This window comes from Papio anubis, chromosome 3, assembly GCF_008728515.1.
Source record: "Papio anubis isolate 15944 chromosome 3, Panubis1.0, whole genome shotgun sequence".
Taxonomy (NCBI): domain Eukaryota; kingdom Metazoa; phylum Chordata; class Mammalia; order Primates; family Cercopithecidae; genus Papio; species Papio anubis.
In genome coordinates this window covers 112,344,721-112,368,258 of record NC_044978.1, presented here as the reverse complement: position 1 = coordinate 112,368,258, position 23,538 = coordinate 112,344,721, and the positions used below count along the sequence as shown (strand labels likewise).

Genomic DNA, 23,538 nt, shown 5'->3' with positions numbered 1-23,538 from the left:
TTTAATCTCAGGTTCACCATAAATTAGTTAGGTGATCTTTAGCAAACTTCTTTTCTACTTCGCTAAGCTTCAGTACTGTTATGTAAAGCGGTTTACTATTATTTTTAATTCAGAAAATTGTTGTGATGATTAAACTAGCTTTGTGTTGTCACACACTGCCTGGTATATAGTAATTTCTTACAAATATTTGCCATTATTAAATTGGATTTCTACAATGGCTTCCTAATTGATCTTTTATAAAAACTTATTTAATGTTGAATTTCTTCACTGGTGAAATGAGCTGAGCATGTAATATTCAATAAATGGCAAATATCATGTTCTCTGCATATAATGACAGTTCAGTAAAGGAAAGGTATTATTATTTATTAATACAAAAGTTCAACATTAATATAATTGCTATAGTATAGTGACTAATATAGTTATGCTTCACATATAACATATTTTTAGCACTTTTAAAAGCACTTAAAGTATATATTAAAATCACTTTTACTTCTACGTGATTCCAGAATATGCTTTTGCTTAACAGGGAAATTCTTAAAGACAATATAGGGATATGTGTATGATAATGAGTAAAATAGCTCTGTCACTCTGAGATCAATCTTCATTTTAATCTTTTTTTGTAATAAAACTTTAATTGTGAAATCTTTTCAAGAAGTGCCTTGAGAGGTAGCTTGAATTCATTAAATTTAATAAGATAATCTATGTGAGAGCCGATTAGACAGAATTTAGTGTATGTTAGGAACTTGGTAAATATTGATTAATTCATCCACTCATCCATCAGTAAAAAAAAAAAAAGAAGTAAAAATTGTCAGCAAAATAGCAAAATAGATTGTAAACTGTTGTGGTAAAATGTCACCTTATTCATATTTCTTGACATCTCATTTTGAATGAACAAAATGTACTTTTTTAAAGAAGATAATGCTTAGAATAAATTTTGTAAGTGGAACAAAAAAGATACAAAATTGTGGTGATAAGCTATCTCAGTCAAGTAAAACAATTATTTTAACAGAATAAATAAAAACCAAAATTATAACATCAATTACTTCTAGATATTACAGTTACAGATTTTTATTCTCTTGTATATAATTTTCTGGTCATTCCAGATTTTCTGATATAGCATTTATGATCTAAAAAATGTTTTTAAATGAATATTTGTTTTTGACATTTAAAAAAATTTAAATGAATATTTAAATGTTTTAAACATTTAAAATATGTTTTAAAATGAATGTTTAAAATGCGGTAAGAAATTGGAGATTTGGCCGGGTATGGTGGCTCACACCTGTATTCCCAGCACTTTGGAAGGCTGAGGCTGGTGGATCACTTGAGGTCAGGAGTTCGAGACCAGCCTGGCCAACATGGTGAACTCATTCTCTACTAAAAATACAAAGATTAGCTGGGCGTGGTGGCATGCCCCTGTAATCCCAGCTACTCAGGAAGCTGAGGCAAGAGAATCACTTGAACCTAGGAGATGGAGGTTGCAGTGAGCTGGAATTGTGCCACTGCACTCCAGCCTGGGCAACAGAGTGAGACTCCATCTCCAAAAAAAAAAAAAAAAAGAGAGAGAGAGAGAGAGAGAGAGAGATTAGAGATTAAATGGGTTATAGTTACAGGATTTAAAGACTGAAAAATTAATTGGATATTGGAAATCAGGATGAAACCAAGCCATGGGTAACCATATGGATGTTAGAGCTGTTCACAAAGATATAAAATATAGGAAGTAGAGGAGGTTTAAGTAAATAAGGAAGTAAATGATTATTTCACTTTGGAAATATATTAGAGATGCCTATTTAATGTGCAATAAACAGTCTCCTAAAGTCAGTTGATAGATAATTGAAACTCATGACAAAGATTTGGTCTGAAGATAAAGAATTTGAGTCATCAATAATTAGTTAGTGGGTAAGGCCATCCCAGTTAAGATTACCAAAAAGTACTTAATATGACCAGATCAAAGGTAGAATCTTTGAATGCCAACGAGAAGGGTGGAAATAAAGAGCTCACCAAGATAACTGAGATGTGTGGCCAGGGAGGGAAGAAGAAAACTAGAAGATGGCTTCATAAAACCAAAGATAGGTTTTCAGGGAATATGATGAAGGCTACAAGGAAATCAAGGAGTAAAACAAACAAACGAAACCATGAAAGACATTACAACGGTTGTCCTTGACAAAGACAGCTTTAGTGGTGTGGTAGGAACAGATTGCAGAGAATTAGGGAGTGAATGGGAAAAAAAGAAGGTGAAAACAATAAATATGGACTTCTACTTAAGTAAGCTTAGCAGTAGCATAAAAAAATTTTACAGCTTGTTCAGTGTATCTTCATAATACAGCTTATGTCTGATATACCTGTTAGAATTCCTTGAGGGAACTGATGACATTTACATGACTTTCAGCAATTGCTTTCGCTATTATCTTTCCACTGTATGTTGCATGTCCAATTTTATGAATATTTTGATATGCATAAATATCTATAAATGGAGTGTTCTATATGAGTACTTTGGGATCAGAATTTTTCATTTTAACTGGCGGCAGTTGTGAAATTACAAAATATTTGAGAAGTGTCTGCAAGAATTTTTGCACCAAGTAGAAATAATATGCATTATAGTAGCCTATCTATTAGATGTGGGCAAGCCATAGGGGACAAAACAACTTACTACCTTTAACCATGAGACTTTTGCTTGTTTTACCTTTTAGATGATAAGTCTTTCTATTACCTTGCCTCTTTTAAAGTCACAAATATCAAATACAAAGAAAATTATGGCATGAGATCTTCAAGAGAGTTTATAGAAAGGAGTCATCAGATTGAAAGGATGGTAAGCTCAATAGAAATTTTAAATGTTTTTTAATGTGTCTTTTGTATCACTTTGAATGTGGGTGTTATATAGGAACTTAGTCCCAATTTCTTCTTTTGTAAAATGGAGATAATATAGTATGTAAGTCATGTAGTTGTAAAGATTAAATTACTTAATATGTGTAAAATATTCAGTGTACTGTGTGCACCATCAAATGTATATAGTAGATTAGAGTAGGCAACTAATTAACTCCTGAGAAATTGTTGGTTGAAACAAATGTTTCCCTATTTTTAATTCTTGATTTTATATTTTTCGATTCATTTTCTTTATTCTTTTTTAACATAAGAATATAGAGTTGCCACAATCAGCTTACTAATTTGTTTGTTTTGAAAGCACTTGAAAATTATATAAAAGCACATGGTATGTCTATAATTTTTGATATTAATCTTAAATCTGGTTATGACTCACATATTTTGTTTTATTATAGCTTATGTATTTATCAAGTTATTTCTAATTTTTTAAGTATATTGGGTGAGCCATCTCCTTAACTGTTGTAGCAGAAAGTCAAAGAGAATAGTCTTCCATTTTTTGTCCCATGAAAAGCATAGTTATGGAGATCATAGATTTGTTTAGGAAAATTCAGTGTATTAGCTTGGATTGTAGTCTTTTAAACTTATAAGAGTTACTCTAGAACCAAGAATTAATGGCCAAATAGGAAGAGCACTATGTTAATATGATTCTTTATGATTAGCTTTAGACACTAATCTCCTTTAGTAAAAGATGAGAACTTTGGCATTCCCATTCTTCCCTCACTATACTATCCTCTCTCTGTATTATTCACAATGTGAGAAAATATTTACAATTTATCCTGTTATTTACGTAAGTTGATTCTAAATGTTGAAAAGCAATAAGAGCATTTCCCTTTCCATAGCTTTTTAAATAGTATTTTTGTTTTTTACAATTATTACCACAGTTCTTATGCCATTCAAATAATGTTCCCAGAATTAAGTATGAATATATTTTCTCTCTCTTTCGTGTGTGTGTAACCCCTCTACCATTTTACTGTATTATCTGACATTTCCAAGGTCTTGGTATTTCTTTAAATCTTCTTTTCTAAAACCTTATGTTTCCTCCTCAGTTTCAACTAGTTGTGCTGTAGGTGCACTTTACAAAGGTAAACCTAACCAGGACAGGACTGCACCCTTTTGTGAGATCCATTGCTTCTTGCATCCCATGTTTTCATTGATATAGTAAGATATGTCCTCAAGTACCTTTTCTAAGAAAAAGTTCATGGTATGTAAAATTTATGAATTATTTTATACTGAAAAAAATCCTGTATTCTATATTTCACTCAGTTGAAAGTTTGGATGCACAACTTTAAGTTGAAAATCATTTCCCTAAAAGTGCATGCAATGTGATGCCTCTGCCTTTTTTCTTTTTGCTTATGATTGCTTTGGTGATTTGGGCCCTTTTTGGTTCTCTATAAGTTTCAGAATTTTTTTTTTTTCTAATTCTGTAAAAAGTGATCTTGGTACTTTGATAGAAATAGTGTTAAATCTCTAAATTGCTTTTGGCAGTATGGTCATTTTAATGGGATTGATTCTTCCAATCCATGATCATGTCTATGAGACAACGTTTATTTTGTCTCTGATTTCTTTCAGTAGTGTTTTGTATTTCTCCTTGTAGAGATCATTTACCTCTTCAATTAGACGTATTCCGAGGTATTTTATTCTTTTTGTGGCTATTGTAGATGGGATTGCATCTTGATTTTGCTGTCAGCTTGAACATTATTGGTGTTTTCCAATGCTAGTAATTGTTTTATGTTGATTTTTTGTATCTTGAAACTTTAATGAAGTTTATCAATTCTGGGAGCTTTTTTTGTGAAGTCTTTGTTTTCTATACATAGAATCATATCATTTGTGAAGAGAGATTGTTTAACTACTTCTTTTTCTATTTGGACACCTTTTACTTTTTTCTGTTGCCTCATTACTCTGCGTAGGACTTCTAGTACTATGTTGAATAGAAGTGGAGAGGGTGGGCATCCTTGTTGTGTTCCAGTTCTCAAGGGGAATGGTTCCAGCTTTTGCCCATTCAGTGTGATATTGGCTGTGGGTTTGTCATAGATGGATCTTATTATTTTGACATATGTTCCTTCAATGCCTAGTTTGTTGAGGGTTTTTATCATGAAAGGATATTGGATTTTATCAAAAGCTTTTTCTGAATCTATTGGGATGATCATTCTGTTTTTAATTCTGTTCATATGGCGAATCACATTTATTGATTTGAGTATGTTGAGCCACTTGCATCCCAGGAATAAAGGCTACTTGATTGTGACAAATTCACTTTTTGTGCAGTTAGATTTGGTTTGCTGGTATTTGGTTGAGGATTTTTGCGTCTATGATTATAAGGAGTATTGACCTGATATTTTCTTTTTTTCGTGTGTCTTTGTCAAATTTTGGCATCAAGATGATGCTAGCTTTGTAGAATGAGTTAGGGAGGACTCCTTTCTTCCTGATTTTTTGGGAATAGTTTTAGTAGGGCTGGTACCCATTATTCTGTGTATGTCTGGTAGAATTTGGCTGTGAATTCATCTGGTCCAGGGATTTTGTTGGTTTGTAGGTTTTTTATTACTGATTTAGTTTCAGAACTTGTTATTGGTCTGCTCAAGTTTTCAGTTTCTACTTGGTTCAGTCAGGGAGGCTATATGTTACCAATAATTTATCTATTTCCTCTAGATTTTCTAATTTACATGCATAAGTGTTCGTAGTAGACTATCTTTTGTATTTCTGTAGGTTTGGTTGTAATGTCAACTTTGTTATTTCCAATTGTACTTATACGGATTGTCTCTCTTTTTTTCTAATTTAGATAGCTATCAGTCTTGTTTATTCTTTCAATAAACCAAAAATTTGGTTTTGTTCATCTTTTTTTTACAGACTTTTGTATCTCAATTTAGTTTCATTCTGCTCTGATTTTAATTGTCTTTTATTTTGCTAGCTTCAGTGTTGGTTTGTTGTTGTTTTTCTAGTTTCTCTATGTGCATTGTTAGATTGCTAATTTTAGATCTTTCTAACTTACTGATGTAGGTGTTTAGTGCTCTAGACATTCCTCTTACCACTGCTTTGGCTGCATCCTAAAGATGTTGATGTCTTGTGCCTTTGCTGTCTCTAATTTCAAAGAAATGTTTGATTTTTGCCTTAAATTTGTTGTTTACCCAAAGTAATTCAGGAGCAAGTTGTTTAATTTCCATGTAGTTGTGTTGTTTTGAGATATCTTCTTGGTAATGATTTCTATTCTTATTGTGCTGTGGTATGAGAGTGTGCTTGCTGTGATTTTTTGAAATTTATTGAGGCTTGCTTTGTGGGCAAATATTTGATTTATCTTGTAGTATATTCCACATGCAGATAAGACGAGTATGTATTCTGTGGTTGTTAGGTGTATTATTCTGTAGATGTTTGTTAGGTCAAGTTGGTCAAGTGTCAAGTTTATGTCCACAATTTCTTTGTTAGTTTTCTGCCTCAATGATCTGTGTAATGCTATCAGTGGGACTGTTGATGTTTCCCACCCTAATTGTGTAGCTATCCAAGTCTTTGTAGGTCTAGAAGAACTTGTTTTATGAATCCGAGTGCTCCAATGTTGGGTACATATATATTTTGGATGGCTGAGTCTTTTTGTTGAATTGATCCTTTTATCATTATGTAATGGCCTTCTTTTTCCTTCTTTACCATTCTTGCTCCTTTTTGTTTTCTGTTTCCATGACAGATCTTTCTCCATCCCTTTACTTTGAGCCTATGGGTGTCACTACATGTGAGATGGTTCTTTTGAAGGCAACAGATTGTAGACTCTTGTGTTTTTATCCACCTTACCACTCTATGCCTTTTAAGTGGGACATTGAGACCATTGACATTTAAGTTACTATTGATATATGGTATTTTGTTCCTGTCATGTTGTTAGCTGATTGTTTTGTAGATAATTGTATAGTGGCTTTATGGTGTCTGTGGGCTATGTACTTAAATGTGTTTCTGTGGTAGCTGGTATTGTTCCTTCATTTTGACATTTAACATACTCTTAAGGACCTCTTGTAAGACTGGTAATGGCAATGAAATCCCTTAGCTTTTGTTTATCTGAAAATGATTTTATTTCTCCTTTACTTATGAAGCTTAATTTGGCGGGGAATGAAGTTCTTGGTTAGAATTTCTTTTCTTTAAGCATGCTGAAAATAGGTCCCCAGTCTCTTCTGGCTTATAAAGTTTCTGCTGAGATAGCCTGGTGAGGTTCCATTTGTAAGTGACCTGACCTGTGTCTGTAGCTACCTTTACATTTTTTTTTTCTTTTGCAGTGACCTTGGTGAAACTGATGACTGTATACCTTGAGGATAGTTGTCTTATATTGCCTCTTGTAGGGGTTCTTTGAATTTCTTGAATTTGCATATCAACTTCTCTAGTGAGATTGGAGAAGTTTTTGTGGATCATATGCTTAAATATGTTTTCCAAGTTGTTCCTGTCTCTTCTTGTCTCTCTAGAATGACAGTGGATCATAGCTTTAGTCTCTTTACATAATCTCATATTTCTTAGAGGTTTTGTTCTTTTTTAAAAATTCTTTTTTCTTTACTTTTGCTTAAGTTGATTTAAAGAACTCGTCTTCGAGCTCTGAGATTCTTTCCTTAGCTTGATCTATTCTGTTGTTAATGCTTCCAACTGTATTATAAAATTCCTATAGTAAATTTTTCAATTCTAGGAATTTAGTTTGGTCCTTTCTCGGCAAGTGGCTATGTCATCTTTTACCACTTGGATCATATTACTGGGCTTGTGGGATTGGATTTCAACTTTCTCCTGAATCTCAATGAGTATCCTTGCTATCCGGATTCTAAATTCTGTATCTGTAGTTTTAGTCATTTCAATCTGGTCAGAAACATTGTGGGGGAGGTAAAGTGATTGTTTGCAGGCAAGGAGACAGTCTGACTTTTTGAATTGCCAGAGTTCTTGCACCTATTCTTTTTCATACGAGAGGTCTCATATTCCTTTATCTTTTTGAGTTTGCTGTCATTTGAATGGGGCTTTTTTTTTTTTTTTTTCATTCTTTATTTCCCTTGAGATTTTGGCTGTTGTATAAATTGAGTATAGTCTGTTGTCTTCATTTCTTCGTGCTTTCAGAGGGTCAGAGTTCTTTACTGGGTCTTTATTTGTGGCTAGATTCTTGCATGGGTTTCATAGGCATGTGTTCTGGGAGAATTTTGTTGGTGTTATAATTCAGACTGTGATCCAGTAGATGGTGCTTAAGAGTAATGGCTGGCAGATAGGCTCTTAGCTGCCCTGCTCTTGTGTATTTCAGCGTGTTTGCAGCAGTGCTCTGTGGTTGTGAGATTGAAGAGAGATGATGCTCTTACCAGGTCCATCCCTGTGCCCTAGGGGGCTCCCTTTAGTCACTGGCACCATGCCCTCATTTCCTTAGCCTCAAGAGGTGCCCTAGCAGGCTGTGTTTCTGCCTGCACTAGTGACAGTCCAAGCCAAAGATTAGATTGCCAAGAGACCTGCAATGTTGTGGAAGCTCACTGGTCCTCTCTGCTTGGTGGAGTCAAAGCAGGTTGTGCGGTATATCTGAAGGTGGTCTGTTGATGCCTTGGCCTACTGGTCAAGGGTGAGGGATCTCTGGGCAGGGTGGTGTTGTCATGGGTATGCAGCTTATGTAGTGCTTGTGGCTCACAGTTTTTTTGCCCAGCAGACAGCTGTGGGGCCTGCCCAGCTTGTTCTCCCTCAACCAAGTCACCTTCTGTTTGCTGCCTGAGTATTTGGCCCAACCAGCTGGTTTTGTCCCAAGCCTTCTGTATCCAGATCACTGGGCTGTTAGGTGTCCGGGGCTATGGTGCTTCTTTGGTCAGAGGCAGTGACTGTCAGACAGGGCACACTCTTTCTGGATTATCCCTGTAGAGGGAGGCACACCAGCTTCTGCACCAGCCCATGAATCCATGTCTCAGTCTTCTCAGTGTTCTGAGAGTGGGGGCTCTTCCCCTGCTCAAGCACCAGCCATAGATCTCGGCTTGGCACTCCTGAACTATGTGTTCTAACCCGACGGGGTTGAGATTGAGCCTGCAGCTTTGTCTTCTGGCCTCTTGGGTTGGAGACTGGCTCTGCTGGGGGAGCAGACCAGTAAGGCAAACCAGTAAAGCACTCGTACTGGGCAGTGGAGGCTCTGCTGTGTGTGTGTTCTTGTGGGAGCAACCGGGTAGCATCCTTGGGAGGGACCGGCAGAGAGCAGCCTGTGCAGAAGAGACACACCCTAGTCTCATGAGAAAGGCAACCCTGCTCTCTCCTGGCCCTGCAGTCAGCAGATGTCAGAGCTATTTGGAGGAAGGGAGAGAGCCTTGGAGGATGGGTTCCTATGGCTGTGTTTTGCTGCAGCTGCCCCACATGCAAAACCCTCTGGGCTCCATGCAGGCAGGAGCTCTCTGCCTACTCTCGAGGCAGATCCCCCTGCCAATTCAAGTATCTGTGGGGGTCGTGGGATCTCTTATAGGTATGATCCTAGAGATCCCCAGCAAGAGCGAATTGCCCCGCGGTCACTTCATTCACCCCTTCTCTAGGAGCTATTCAGGGCCAGGAGCTAGTCCTAACATCCAGCAAGACCACATAGAGTTGCCAGCTTCCTCCTCTTCAGCCTCTGTGTCTGCATTGCCTCTCTATCAACTCTGAGTGTTTTCTCTCCCAGAAATCTGTTTGATATATGTTGGCTTACTCAATATTTTGGTCTCTCTCAGTGGGAAAGTTCTTTTCTGGCTGTATCTGGACAACCATCTTTCCACTCCCCCAACAAGTTCTCAGTTATTTTTCACTGGTGGCAAAGAGAGGAAGTGAATGAAACATATCCATTTTAATGATAAATTTATACTTTAAATCATAGTTCTTCAGCAAAAATGTCTATCATCTTTCTATGCCCAAAAGCCATATGAAAGCCATGCATGTGTAGAGTTTGCATGGAACTGTTTTGTTTAAAAACTGAATTTATATTTTGACAGTACTCCATCGTTTTTACCAAAGTTAAAAAAATGACTAGTCTGGTAATTAAAACAAGATACTAATTGTTTACACACTGAGAATTGCTAGTATGATTAAATTAATATTGATTACTTAAAATTAATGTGTGAAGTATCACTACTTAACTAAATGGAATGCAGGAATGATTTATCAAGTACGTATCCTAGGACAAGGAATCATTCTAACAGACTGGTTTCCATTTTCCCCTTGGGAGCATCCAGTAATTAATGTACTTACGCTAGGATTCCACACCTCAAAGCCAATGCTGTAAAAAACTGTTTTTTTAGATAAAAATAAATATAAACATGAGTTCTGGAATTTTTCCATATGCTCTATGATACATTGACTTCATCTTGGAACTGAATGTTCAGGACAATCCAAAAAGATAATACTATAAATAAAATTATAGTATTATAATTATAGTATATTATAGTTAGATAGGTAAATGATTTCCAAAATAAAGACTGGAAAATTCTCACGACTCCCATCCACTATGCAGAATTTTCAGTATCAAAAGGCTACAGATGTTGACTCCATCACTTTCTAATTTCATTTCTTAATAATAGCTTCTCACTGAAACCATCTTTATTGGGCTCCTTATATTCTAAAACTACAACAACTAGCTTGAGGGATTATCTCTTAAAAGGACATCTTAAAGAGATTTCTTTTTTCATTCTTTGTTCCTTCTATTTTAAGAGATTAACATTTGCAATACAAAAACTTCTTTAGAGACAAAAAATATTACCTTTAAAAACACTTTTTCATTTAAGTGTATTGAATCTTTTCCTGGCTGTAAGCTAAAATCCTTATCTAAAAACTGGGGATGTGTGATGACAGAACTTCCAAAGAATAGAGACATTGAAATAGATGCATAGCAGAGCATTATCTAGTACCGATTAGTTTATTTTTACATAGATTATATTCCAAAACACAGAACTTATGACTGGTGATCTTGATTAAATAATTTATTAATTCATTAATTTATTAATAAAATATTTATTAATTTATTAATAAATCATTAATAATTTATTTTATAACTAATTTGTTTTGATTTTATTTAAATTATAAAATTTGTTTAAATTTTAATTAGATAATTTATTAATCAAGATCTTTCAGAAAAAATTCATAAGGAAGTGAGGACAGCAGGAAAGGGCAAAGGAAGAAGCTAGATAAAGATGTAGTTTCAAAAATGTAGCCTCAGCATGATTTCTCTGGGAGATCTAGAGCCTAGATTAATCACGGAGGTGATTCTTCCCAGAAATAGAGGGTTGGGTTGTTTGTCTTACACCAGTAGAGCTGCCCAGGGGAAGGTGGAGCATAGCCTACCAGACATTACTAAACAAGGTGCTCAGGTCAGACAAGGACAATCCTCTGCAGAAGTGCAGGTGTGAACTGTTATCAGTCAATTCTCGAAGCTGGGGTATGGGTACACCTCCCCACTCAGTGCAATTTGGATAGAGAACAAATATCTGCTACAATTCTTTTCTCACAACTTATTATCATTTAAGTAATTTCAGCTTCTTAAATAAATTTCATAAGAAAGAAGAAAAAGTTTATTTGCTTGATAAGTGACTGCAAGCAATAACTTCCCATTGACCTAGGCCTCCAGATAATCCAACTCATGATCCTGGCTTTGCTTCGTTTCCTTCTGTGGCTCTGTAAGTGATTTCATCCATTCCCATAATAGGAGTTCAGAAGAAGAAAATCCCTTTGAGTCAGCAGGAAGCTTTCCTGGAGAGGAAAGAGGAAAAGAATCAGTTTTGTTGGTGTTTTTGTGCTCTGCTGGCACATATTCCCTTGACAGTAGCAGGAAATTTGCATAACCTGCTTGAATATTTTCATGGGTGGACCTCAAAAGGGATTCCCTACCTGGCATGCAGTAACTGCTGATCTTCCTTGAGGACTTAATCTGCATTTAGTTCATAACCAAAGGAAAGATGCAAGCTCAAACTTGTCAAAAACAGTACCTGGATGGGTATGAAGCTAATTAGTCAGAGCCATAGGTATCATTTCAAATATGTTATTTTGTTTTTGAATACTGGAGTTCAAACCAAAGGCTACAATAGATATCTGATTTTAAGGTGAAGTTTTTTTCGCCCATTTTACCACGAGCACACTATCTTGTTTCAAACAGAATCATCTCTAGTAAAATGATCTATTCTTAGGTTTGAACTATAAAAAGGGACAGGATACAATTATTTTTTGTAGTTTGGATCATATTACAAGCATCATAGTACTGAGTTCCCAACAGAAAAATGTAAATATGAGTTAAACTTTCCAGAAACTAGTTATAACAATGATTAGGTATCTGAGGAGGAATAGTTCCCCTACCCCTGTTAAACTTAGAAGCAGGAAACAACCTCTGAAGAGATTGTCTCTTAGGAGATTTATATTCAGGGAATAAAGGATGACTTTGAGGTCTTCTTTAAGGGTTTCTTTCACCATGACCTTTCTACCTGCCTGTCTCCCACCAACTTTAACATCTGTCTTCAAATATGTAATTAATTCAAGGTTGTCAAAGTCACTTAATGCGCTTAACACAAGATCTAAAGATGGCTTCCCTGGTTCATATTACAGAGCCACCATTTCCTCTGCCACCTCAGACAAGATTATATATCCTGAGTCTCAGTTTCTTCATCTATCAAATGGAGCTGATGAGAATGATACTTTTCCTCCTAAGGTGGTTTGAATTTTAAACAAAAGAATCAGTCCAGTGCCTGCCATGTAGTATGGAATTAATACTTGTAAGCTTTAAGTAAAGGTCACACCAGTATTGTACTATACCAGAATATGCCATTTTAAAATAGAGGTTGATGTGTTGGGGGACCATGGTTTGTTAATATCACATTTTAGTTTGAATTGAATCTTGATATTTTCTTATACTCTAATATAATAAGATTCCTAATCCTTCCCCAAAGTGTCATAGGTACAAAGTTCAGAATTTCAGAGGACGTTTATCAGAAGTGCTAGCAACATAAAAGTCATCTTTTCTCCCTGTTTCCTGAATGATGAAAACAAAATACACTCAGAGAAACTTAGTGAAATCGTAAGTGTCATGACTCAGAACTGATCCAAACCTGAGGAATGACCCAAACATGTGAGGTCACCACTGGGGTCTCCTGGGTCCCACCTTTCTGCAGATTACCACAGATTTCTACTTTCACTTGGCAACACGATTTGCAGATAAAACAATGTGTTACCATCTTCTTCCCTTTACCATCTTGTTGATTCTTAATTCATTAATTCATTTATTCATGCACTCATTTATTTATCAAACATGGCTTGTGTGTTCACCATTGGCCAGACAAGGTGTGGAGCATTGGATATACAAACATAAATCACACCCCCTGCCTTACACAGTTCACAGTCTAGAGTGAGAGAGACACTACTGTAAACCAGTGTGATAATTGCTATTAATATAATAAAATCATATTCAAGATGACAAGGTGGCCCAAATAAAGGATTGTTCAACTTTGAGGAGGGCTTGTTAGAGCTAACTTAATTGTCATTGGAGTTTCTCAAGTAAGGTAAAGTTGTAATTGAAATTTGCCAGGGGGAAAAAAAAACGTTGTAGGAAGAGGAAAATGAATGTGCACAGTCACAGAGGTGTGAACCAGCCTACTGTGATTAGGAAAGAGAAATTAAATCAGTAGATAAGAGGTTTTGGCCCCTCTCCAGCTGGACCAGGCTCAGGGGAGGGGAGGGGGGTACAAAAGAGGTAAGCAGGTGGGAGTAAGGGTGGGATGGGGGTTGCCAGAGGCCAGGGAGGGCTGTGCCTCCGTTGGGTTTGTTAGTGGCCAGGACAGGGCAGGGCAGCCCAGCCTCCTGTCTCTGCTTCCATCTTCCATTTCCCAATGCACTCATCCTGGCTGCCACAGAACCCTCTCCCCTCAATGACACTGAGCCCTGGCTAACATCTAGGATGGTGTGAAGCCTGCCGGCGAACCGCCCACTACCTAAGGTGCTAGGCTGCAGGAGCTGGCAGGGCTTGCTCAAAGCCTGGTGTTCCTTGCACAGTTGATGGTCTTTCTTATTTGCATCATCTGTCTCACATTCTGTGGACATCTGGGCAGTCAAGCTGGGTAGTGTTACACTTGTGAATGATACTGGGATTTCAGTTAAAACTGGATTAGCCTCCTCTTGTGACAAGCTAATGTCTCAATCCTTTGTAGGCAAGAACCTGAAATGTGTGGGGAGCATACTTCAAAGAGGAATCCTTATCTTGATGCTGTGCTGTTTTCCTTGCTGGGCCATCTTTCTCAATACTGACAGCATCTTCCTGCTCTTAAGGGGATCCTGACGTCACCAGGATGGCCCAAATTTATGTGATGATTTTCATTCTTGCTCTTCTAGCAGCATTTCTGTTCTGGCTGCAGAGGAGATATTTACAAAAGTCAGGGCATCATCTTGCCTTAAGTTATCATTGGAATCACAGGGAATGCAGTCTGTGTGGGCCTTAATGTACTCTTACTTATAGACTGTGGACATTAGAGGGTTAGAATCTGCCTGGGCCAACACCACTTCCTAGTTCTTCCTGTCTGCACTTCTTTTCCTCTACATGTGGAAAAAAAAACTATCAATACTTGGGGAGGTTGGACTAGGGACTTTTCCCAGGAGTGGGGCTCCTACATCCAGCCGGCTATCCAATTATGCTCATGGTGTATACTGAGTGACAAACTTGAGATTGGAACCCTTCTTGCAGGACTGATTAATGTGACAGAGCTGGAAGCTCAGGGCATCATCTGTGAACTGGCCTTTGTAGTCAAGATGGTTGCCCCCTGACTTTGGCATGGCAGCTGGTGTACGAGTGGGCAATGCTGTGGCAACAAGGAATCATGAGCAGGCTTGGTGCCCCCACTTTACTGTTCTCCTGTGTGCCAGTGTGTGTACACTTGCAGCAAGTGTTTTTACTTGTAGTTTTGAAGAGTGTGGTTGCCTATGTATTTACCATTGACAGATATTATTTCCCTTTATGAGCCAAATGATGCCTGTTTTTGCTCCTCTTCATCTACTTGATGCACTTGCAGGTACCTTTGGTAGAGTCGTGAGAGGCACAGGAAAATGGAAGATTGGTGCTATCTTGACTACCATTGGTTATGGGAAAACCTTTTTTGTTTTCCCATGGGAGTATCTCTGATGTTTGCTGCTAAACGGGATAATAGGACTCTGGTCTGGATTGAGCGTGTCTTTTAAAACCTCTTCTATTTAGCATACATTTTGAGAATAAACTAGAATAGAGTTGCAGAGCAGGCACAAGTTTGAGCAAGTTTAAAAGGGTGCAGAGAGACCATAGCTACCCCAACAGAGCTACCTATCCCAGAAAGAGAAGTAACCGATGGAGCGATTTTGCCTGATATCATCAGACCAGAGCACCAGACCATACAACTGATGGAAGAAAACTCCTCATATGCAGTGCCCTCTGTTGGGGATGTTTTGACGAGACAGTTGATTTTTATTGTGGAATGACTTTAGCTGTTGCTATTGCTATCCTTTTAGCAGGAATTTTAGTAACAGTTTTCAATGACTATAGTTAAAGTAGAAAAATTATCACCAGCCTTCAGCTAGAAATGATAATTATATGCCTTATATTAAGCATGGGAGGCAACCATGTTATTTGGACAGTGGTTTTACTCTCGACTCTGGGTGGAAGGGTGAGGTCTCCATGGTTATTCTGAGAAACTGTGTTACCCTAATGCAAATCAAGAAAGGAGGTATAACTTTAAGCAAAATTTTCTCTGTTAACTATATCATGATTTCTAAGTATGTAAATTTGATTTTTCCTTCTGTAAGTGTTCCTTGTTCTTTCTTTTTTCTTTTCTTTTCTTCTTTTTTTTTTTTTTTTTTTTCTGAGATGGAGTCTCACTCTGTTGCCCACACTGGAGTGCAGTGGTGCAAGCTCGGCTCGTTACAAGCTCCACCTCCCAGGTTCATGCCATTCTCCTGCCTCAGCCTCCCAAGTAGCTGGGACTACAGGCGCCCGCCACCATGCCTGGCTAATTTTTGTATTTTTAGTACAGACCTGGTTTCACCTTGTTAGCCAGGATGATCTTGACCTCCTAACGTTGTGATCCACCCACCTCGGCCTCCCAAAGTGCTGGGATTACAGGGGTGAGCCACCACGCCCGGCCTATTCTTTCTTAGGTTGAATATCTTTCTTCTTCCAGGAAAGTGGTTATTGTCCTATAAACTGTTATTGGTGACCTAGTTTTCTTTTATTTCTCTTAATGTACTTAGTCTTGCCACTGAATATATATTAAGTACCTGTTCAAGTCCTATCTAGGATATTACCATATAAGCTTTTACAAAATAAATACCTTAAAATGAGAGAGAGAGAGAGAGAGAGAGAGAGAAAAGAGAAGAGAGAGAGAGAAGACTTTGAAGGTAGGGATGGGGCAAAGTAGGGGCCAATGAAGGGGTAAGATTGTGTTGAGGGAAATATTGAGCTTGAGGCAGGGGTCTAATATACTCAGGTTTGCATTTTAAAGATATCATCCTGGTTGCAGCATTCGGAGGGAACAACTGAGGGGACAGAAGATAGGGTAGAACCACATCAACATGCCATGAGGAGGCTGCTGCAAAGGCCCAGATACAAGTTTCTAAGGAGCTGATTTGAGACCATAGCAATGGGATTGAATCAAGGGAAGTGGATTTAACATTTAGGAGGTAAAGTCTACTGGGCATTATTACCACATTAGAAGAGTCAGGAAGAGGAAGGAATCTTGTGGGGAGGGAGACTTTCCTTGTCCTGACAAGATGGAGAAATTGGGGGCAAAATTTACTATGGAAATAGATCTTATGTAAACTTACATCGACTTGTTATTCTGACTTATAACTCTCAGCCCAGTGCTTTTTAAATTTTTTTTTAATCTATTTATTATTTATTTTGAGAACAGATTATGACTCTGGCTAATTTTTGTATTTTTAGTAGAGATGGAGTTTTGCCATGTTGCCCAGGCTTATCTGGAACTCCTGGGTTAAAGCAATTTCTCCACCTTGGCCTCCCAAAGTGCTTGGATTACAGGCGTGAGCCACCACACCCAACTAGCCCAGTGCTTTTTTGACAAAAAGGCAGTGTCTCAATAGCCAGCGGGAATCAGAACCCTTTAGGAAATCAGTTTCCTGAATATTGAAAAACTTCCAATGGCTTAGACTGGAAAAGCTAAGTAATGAAATGCTGATGATATAAGAGTGTGGTGAAACTTACTCCCAAGCAGAGTACCAGTTTTGAAATCCTGTCTCTCATAGAGATGACTAATAAGTGAGGGTGTCAGAGTCACATGGCAGAAGTCATTTCAAGTCATGTCAAATGACTTAATCATTTAAGAAATCAACAAATTCTGTCAGTACTGATGAGATAACATATTTGGGATAAGTGCAGCAAACAAGGTAGGCTTTCTTAGAAATTAGGATGCTGTCTTAAAAAAATAGCGTGTACTTTTAATTGATAGTATTTAAAACTATCATCAATAGCTTAATAGATACCAGACAAGGTGTAAAATGTGTGATGTAATTTCACCTAATTCTCAAATCAACTGTATAAGGCAGATATTGTTGTTATCCCATTTTACAGAGGCTTAGCAAAGTTGAACAATTTCGTTGTGGTTATTTGGTTCCACAAAGATTAGGCCCCAGGTTTAGTCTTACAACTGTCAGTATACCCATTAACATGACTGAGAATAAGCTGAAAACCTTTTTTTTTTTTGCCCAGGTCTCTGGCTAAGACAAGGAATAACACTTTTCTTAAGACTAATACTTCTTTTTTAAAATTATTATTATTTTTTATTTTACTTTTAAGTTCTGAAGACTAATACTTATTTTTTAAAAATCAGATGTCTAGGATATTTCGACATTCTTCTGTAGACGGTCGATTTATCAAATCTCATGTTATCAAATTAAGGTATGTAAACTTGGTTTGTAATTTCAAGTTAATACTGTTAAGATGAGGTATTTGATGACCCTAATTGCTTAGCTGCCCTGAGCAAGTCTTTACAGCAACACACAGATTTCATAAATCTTGAGCAGCCCAAGGTTTCCTACCTATTCCTCAATCACAATAGAAAGTCGTAAGGTGCTTTGTGACAAGAAAATCTCAGCTATTGGATAGAAAAAGAGGAAAAAAATAACAAGAAACAGGGGAATGACACAGCTGACATTCCCTCTTCCCCCGGCCTCTTAAGTTAGGGGCTAAGTAGAACTTAACGTCTTTTTCATTTTCCTCATTTTAAGCCTACCCCACCGTCAGACAATGACTTTCTCCTCAGTAAAGTTTTTCTTTCATGACAGCGCTTATTGTTAGTTTAAAATGGCTTTTCATTTTGATGCTTTGGTGAAAACTAATATACAAAAATGAATCATGAAGTTATTATCAGAGACTAAAATTACAGAATCCATCCTGAATGTTTTTACATGTTGTCTAAAAAGCTTAGATTCCATAGTGATATATGCCTCTTCATATATATGTATATATGTATATAAAATGTATATATGTATATATTTGTAACATATGTATTTTATATATATTTATATATGTATATATATTTATAACATGTGTATATATATATTTGTAATATTTGTTTGCTTCACTTCTTGGTGATAAAGTAAATATAAATATGATTAAATGATTAAGGAACCCATGTCTTTCCTTTTTCTCTTGCACTTCTTTCTTTCATACCTTCTTACCTTTTTTCCTTTCTCCTTTCCACTTTTCTCTCCTTCTTTCCCCTTCTTCTCTTCTTCCTTTCTTCTTTTCTTTTATCTCTCAAATTAAATTCATTCTCAAAAGATTTCTTGAGGCTTTCTAACCCCGCACATCACAATATAAATTTATACATTTGAACTGTTTATCAAATGATTCTCTTTTATAACTGCTTTCTTTAATCATTTATCTATTAACAGACCACCAGACCCCAACAGGTCAGTGCTTTAATATAGTAAAGGTTTATTTCATTTTTATGATACAGTCCAAAGAATCAGAAGTTGGGGCAAGGGTGTGGGTGCCAATTAAGATTATGAGATGAAACTGCCCACTGGATCTTCTGCATCTGGTGGCAGACAAGGGAAGAGTGAGAGCAGGAAAATACTATGAGAGGTTTATTAGAAGCCAGACCTGGAAGTGGGGGACATTATTTCTTTCCATATCTCATTGACCAGATTCCTTAGAAAGTTTCAATAAACCTCAGGAATGTCCAGGAAATGGAATCTACCTCTGTGCTCAGGAGACAAAGGAAACTGGGTTTGGTAAACAAAAGGATCCTCCTTGCCACACCATTTTCTAAAGAATAATGACATTCGTTACAGCTTTTGCTAAAATTGCCTTAAAAAGCAAGCCATTTAAGTATGTATAAAGCATGATTTCACAAACATCTTCTCCCACAAGCCCCTCTAAACTATGAGCTGAGTAAAGACAGTGAACAACTGTTTTCAGGTATGTATTTTATCCAGTATTTCTAGCATGTTGTCTTTAGTTCTTCTACAGTGCTTCCAACACTTCCTGGTTATTATACACTCATTTTTAATCTCTGTATCTAGAGATAATTTAAAAATCTGGTATGCACATGTATCATGCATTATGTTTTTAAAGTTTAATATGAGTCCTAATAGGTTAAAGTCATTAATGATTAGATAAATGGCATTTTTTATCTGCTTTTTTGTTCCTCAGTCCAGATGAACAAGGTGTGGACATTCTTACAGTGCTCATGTTTCGATACCCATCTACTGATAGTGTTGAACAAATCAAGAAAAAAATTGAAAAGGCTTTATATCAAAGTTTGAAGACCAAACAGTTGTCTTTGACCATAAACAAATCATCATTTAGACTCACACGTAAGTCTTTTACTTTTATTTGCCACTTTTGTGGTTCCCTCCTCTTATAATACTCTTTAATTTTTATAAGCAACATACATATATATTTTTTGTAAAATATACCCATTAACATATGTACCCATATGTAATTTTTTGTAATAGAATATATATATATATGTCTATAAAATATCAGCACGGAATAAAACTAAAATAAATTTCCACTGTGAGACAAAATTTAGTATTAAAACATGTTTTATTTCATATTTTACTAGGGCTTTTAATAAGGTTTCTAAACTTTTTTCCATATCATATATTATTGGGTCCTTACAAAAGTTCCAAAGGGTAAGTATTACTTTCACCATTTTACAGGTAAAGAAGCTGAGACTCAAAGAAGATGTGACATGAGATTAGCAAACCTTGGGGCTAGAATTAGACGCAGGTATTGTGACTCACAGAGGTCTTTACAGTTCAGTTCTGGGGGTTATTTTTTATAGTATCAAAGAAAGACACATTTATGAAGGTTTACCCCTGTAGGAAGAGCCAGTGACATGAACTGTAAAGAGGTTCTCTAGCTTGTTTCCAACTTAAAACTATTTTTCATCTGTTCCTTATTTATTCCTCATGAAACGAAATGGGAAAGTTCTTGTTTTGTTTTCCTCCCAAAGTGGAAGAAAAGGAAGTTCAAATTAGGAAACTGAAATTTAAACTACCTTACAGCTAATTGGAATCCGAGCTCATTTCTATGCCAATATGTAATTGAAGGTAGTAAAATAACGTGTTTTAAATAAAAATTTAAATGTCAAGGGCAGGAACTGTGTCTTTTTATTTTCTTACCCCTCCCTCAAACACTAGCATATATCTCACATGTGATAGGTGTTCCAGCTCTATTCATTGCTTCTTATGTATTTCCAAGTTTAGTTACTTCTAATTTAATACAGAAAAGATGGGAGAGGGGCTTGTATTTTGGACCCAAAAGACTTCTCCCTTCCCAATAGCCATGTATTTATTTAGGAAGCAAGTTATCTAAAGTTAATTCTTTTGTTGTTAGAAATCAGGAAAGTTCTTCAAATATATTTTGAGATAGAATCCCCACAAATATTGTTATGTTCTCATAAAGTAATTAGAAATAATGGAGAGTATAGTATCCACCTTGATTGTTAATCAATTCTATTCCAAAGTATAAGTATTTTCCAGCATTCTATACATGGAAATCTCAATTCCTGATGATATAACTGTCCCTAAGCCACAATCATATATCCTAAAGTAAAATATCCATTATAAAAGTGACATTATATTATGTTTACTGAGTTGTTACTGTTGTAGAATTTCTTATTGTACAATTTATTTAAAAATTTTGTCATTGTTGGTTATATACAACAATTTTTTATGATACAAGTTGTTTTAATACCAAAATAACTAAATTCTCTGACCATGCTCAGTAATGAACCGTATATGTTTTCTTCTGCCACACACATGTATTCTGTTAAATAAAGAGACATATCCATGAAACCTCTAGTAGGAATTGGGGCTTGCATCCCTTTCTGGGGAGAAGTCAATGTTCCTGATAAAATCACTGTAATTCTCCATTTTCTCACTGACAAACAGAAAACCAATCACCCAACAAACATCTAATGTATCTGAGTTAAGTGAACATGGATGAATAAATTTGAAGGGAAAAAAGATGTCACGGAAGGGAAACATAAAATGAAGTGAAAGTTTGGGTGTGACTGGGGACTCTGGACTGGTTGTATGTGAAAGAACTTCATGCTTCTAGTTCCTGCTGCCTGAGCCACAACCATCCAAGCCATTCACAAGAGAGAATCCTCAGGGAGACAAGGTTATCAACCTGCACTGACTAAATTCCTACTCTGTTAGATCAGAGCCTTGAAATTGGGCCCTCAGGGATCTGTGATGCATTTAGCTCCATAGAGCTACCATTTCAGACTGGCCATTAGGAATGTGCCTAAACCACATAGGTTGGTAAACACCAATTGTGATGGGAATTGGAGGTTGCTCCCTCAGATTATACTGAAGCCCCCAAAGAAAGCAGTCAGAGACATTTATCCTTATTTATTATTTCCTAATTTCCTAGTTTCTATTTCTTTTTCCTGAGCAAAATCAGGAAATAAAATGCCCTCTGATTTAATTTTAAAGTAAATTATACAATTTGGACCAAAAATAAAATCAGAGTAAAGAGTTATTTATATATTACTTGATTATGAAAAATCTCATGCTCTCTTGAAATATGTATGCTTTGGATAATTCGCATTTCTATTAATGACCAATTGAACAAGGTAACATGAAAATGGGAATATATTATTCTGCCAGCTAATTCGTATTTTGCTTATTCCAGCGATTGACAGCAGAAAGATGAGGAATCTTCTCAACAGTCGTAAGTATCAAAACCCACAATTAACTGTTTATTTCACAGTGAAAGATCATGAAAAAAAGTTATAGAAAAGTTAGCGGTAAGGTTTACCAAGCTTTTTAAGACTCATTTTATATTTTTGTAAGTCTTTTTAAATTATTTTTAGTATTTAAATTTATAAATTTATACCAAATACAATTTTAAGTTTATATGACCTATGAGTTTATATGTTTATATGACCTATATATGTTTATATGTTTATACTACCTATAAGTTTATATGACCTAACACCTTACATAATATTCTAGATATTATATTAATATTCATTATAAATAGCTCTTTTAATATTATCTGACAATTCAGGAGAGTGTTTTAAACTGGTAACATTTAGACTTTAATTTTTTTTTAAATTTGCTTTGCATTTTTATTGATATATCTGTTACGTAAATTCTCTTCCTCTTCCTGCCCTGCACCCCACATTCCAGCATTGGTACACAATTAAGGTCTATTGTGGACAAACGTGCCCATCAAAAATGTTGTAACACTTTAAGGTCTCTTTTAAGATTGACTTGAAATCTAGTCAATTGAGGGTTTGATAACAGGGAAGAAGAATTTTTTTTTTTAAACTAGTCTTTCAAGTTTTAAAATATCAAAAAGGTCAATATTGTTTGAATCTGTTAAAATACAGGGCTTTGCAAACACAATAAATTGATTCTCCTTAGTCATTAGTTAAGGGAAAATCATGACCCACATTTAGTATTGGGCTCTCTCTCAGTAATAAGGATACTGCTACTAGTTTTGGTGTGGGTCCTCCTAATTTTGTATCCCACTCTGTCACTTACCAGCTGGGTGACCACCAGCAGTGTTCCCTCTTCAAGACTTAATTTTCTCATCTAAAAGGTATGTTGCTATAAACACATCTAAAACACATAGCAGAGGATCTATACATTTTTGGTGCTAGATGAATTACCTATATATGTTTTATAAGGAGAGACAGAAGTTAATTCCTGGTCTGAATGCCTTGAAATGTTAGTGAACATTTCTTCTGAATCTCAATAGGATCAACAAGACCTGTATCAAATAAGCCCAAAGGCTGAGTGCTATGAATGGTTCACAAGGTAGCAGGGACAAAGGATTATCTACAACCAAAGCAAATCAGAATATACTTTTTTCCTCCTTTTTATGAATACGAACGATCATGTATTTCTGTGGCAGGCTGTGGAATAAGGATGACATCTTCAAACATGCCATTACCAGCATCCTCTTCTACTCAAAGAATTGTCCAAGGAAGGGAAACAGCTATGGAAGGGGAATGGCCGTGGCAGGCCAGCCTCCAGCTCATAGGGTCAGGCCATCAGTGTGGAGCCAGCCTCATCAGTAACACATGGCTGCTCACAGCTGCTCACTGCTTTCGGAGGTAAGTTAACCAAGGCTGCTGTGAACCTTCTTTCAACAGTCCTCATCTGCCATTGATTTAGTGCATCAGAAGAGTCCAGTCTTGCCAGTGTATCCTTTGCTCCATTCAGCGTAGACCCTGCTATCCCCTAAATGGATTA

General features: G+C 36.3%; 1 protein-coding gene across 1 annotated transcript in view; it reads left to right on the top strand.

Moving 5' to 3' along the window:
* Positions 1–23,538, top strand: part of TMPRSS11F (transmembrane serine protease 11F) — a 48,525-nt gene that overhangs the window by 5,383 nt on the left and 19,604 nt on the right. Inside the window, exons 3-7 of the mRNA XM_031664824.1 lie at positions 2,688–2,806; positions 17,643–17,710; positions 19,472–19,635; positions 21,968–22,006; positions 23,198–23,399. Of these exons, the coding sequence (XP_031520684.1) occupies positions 2,688–2,806; positions 17,643–17,710; positions 19,472–19,635; positions 21,968–22,006; positions 23,198–23,399 (592 nt within the window). The remainder of the gene's footprint in view (positions 1–2,687; positions 2,807–17,642; positions 17,711–19,471; positions 19,636–21,967; positions 22,007–23,197; positions 23,400–23,538) is intronic.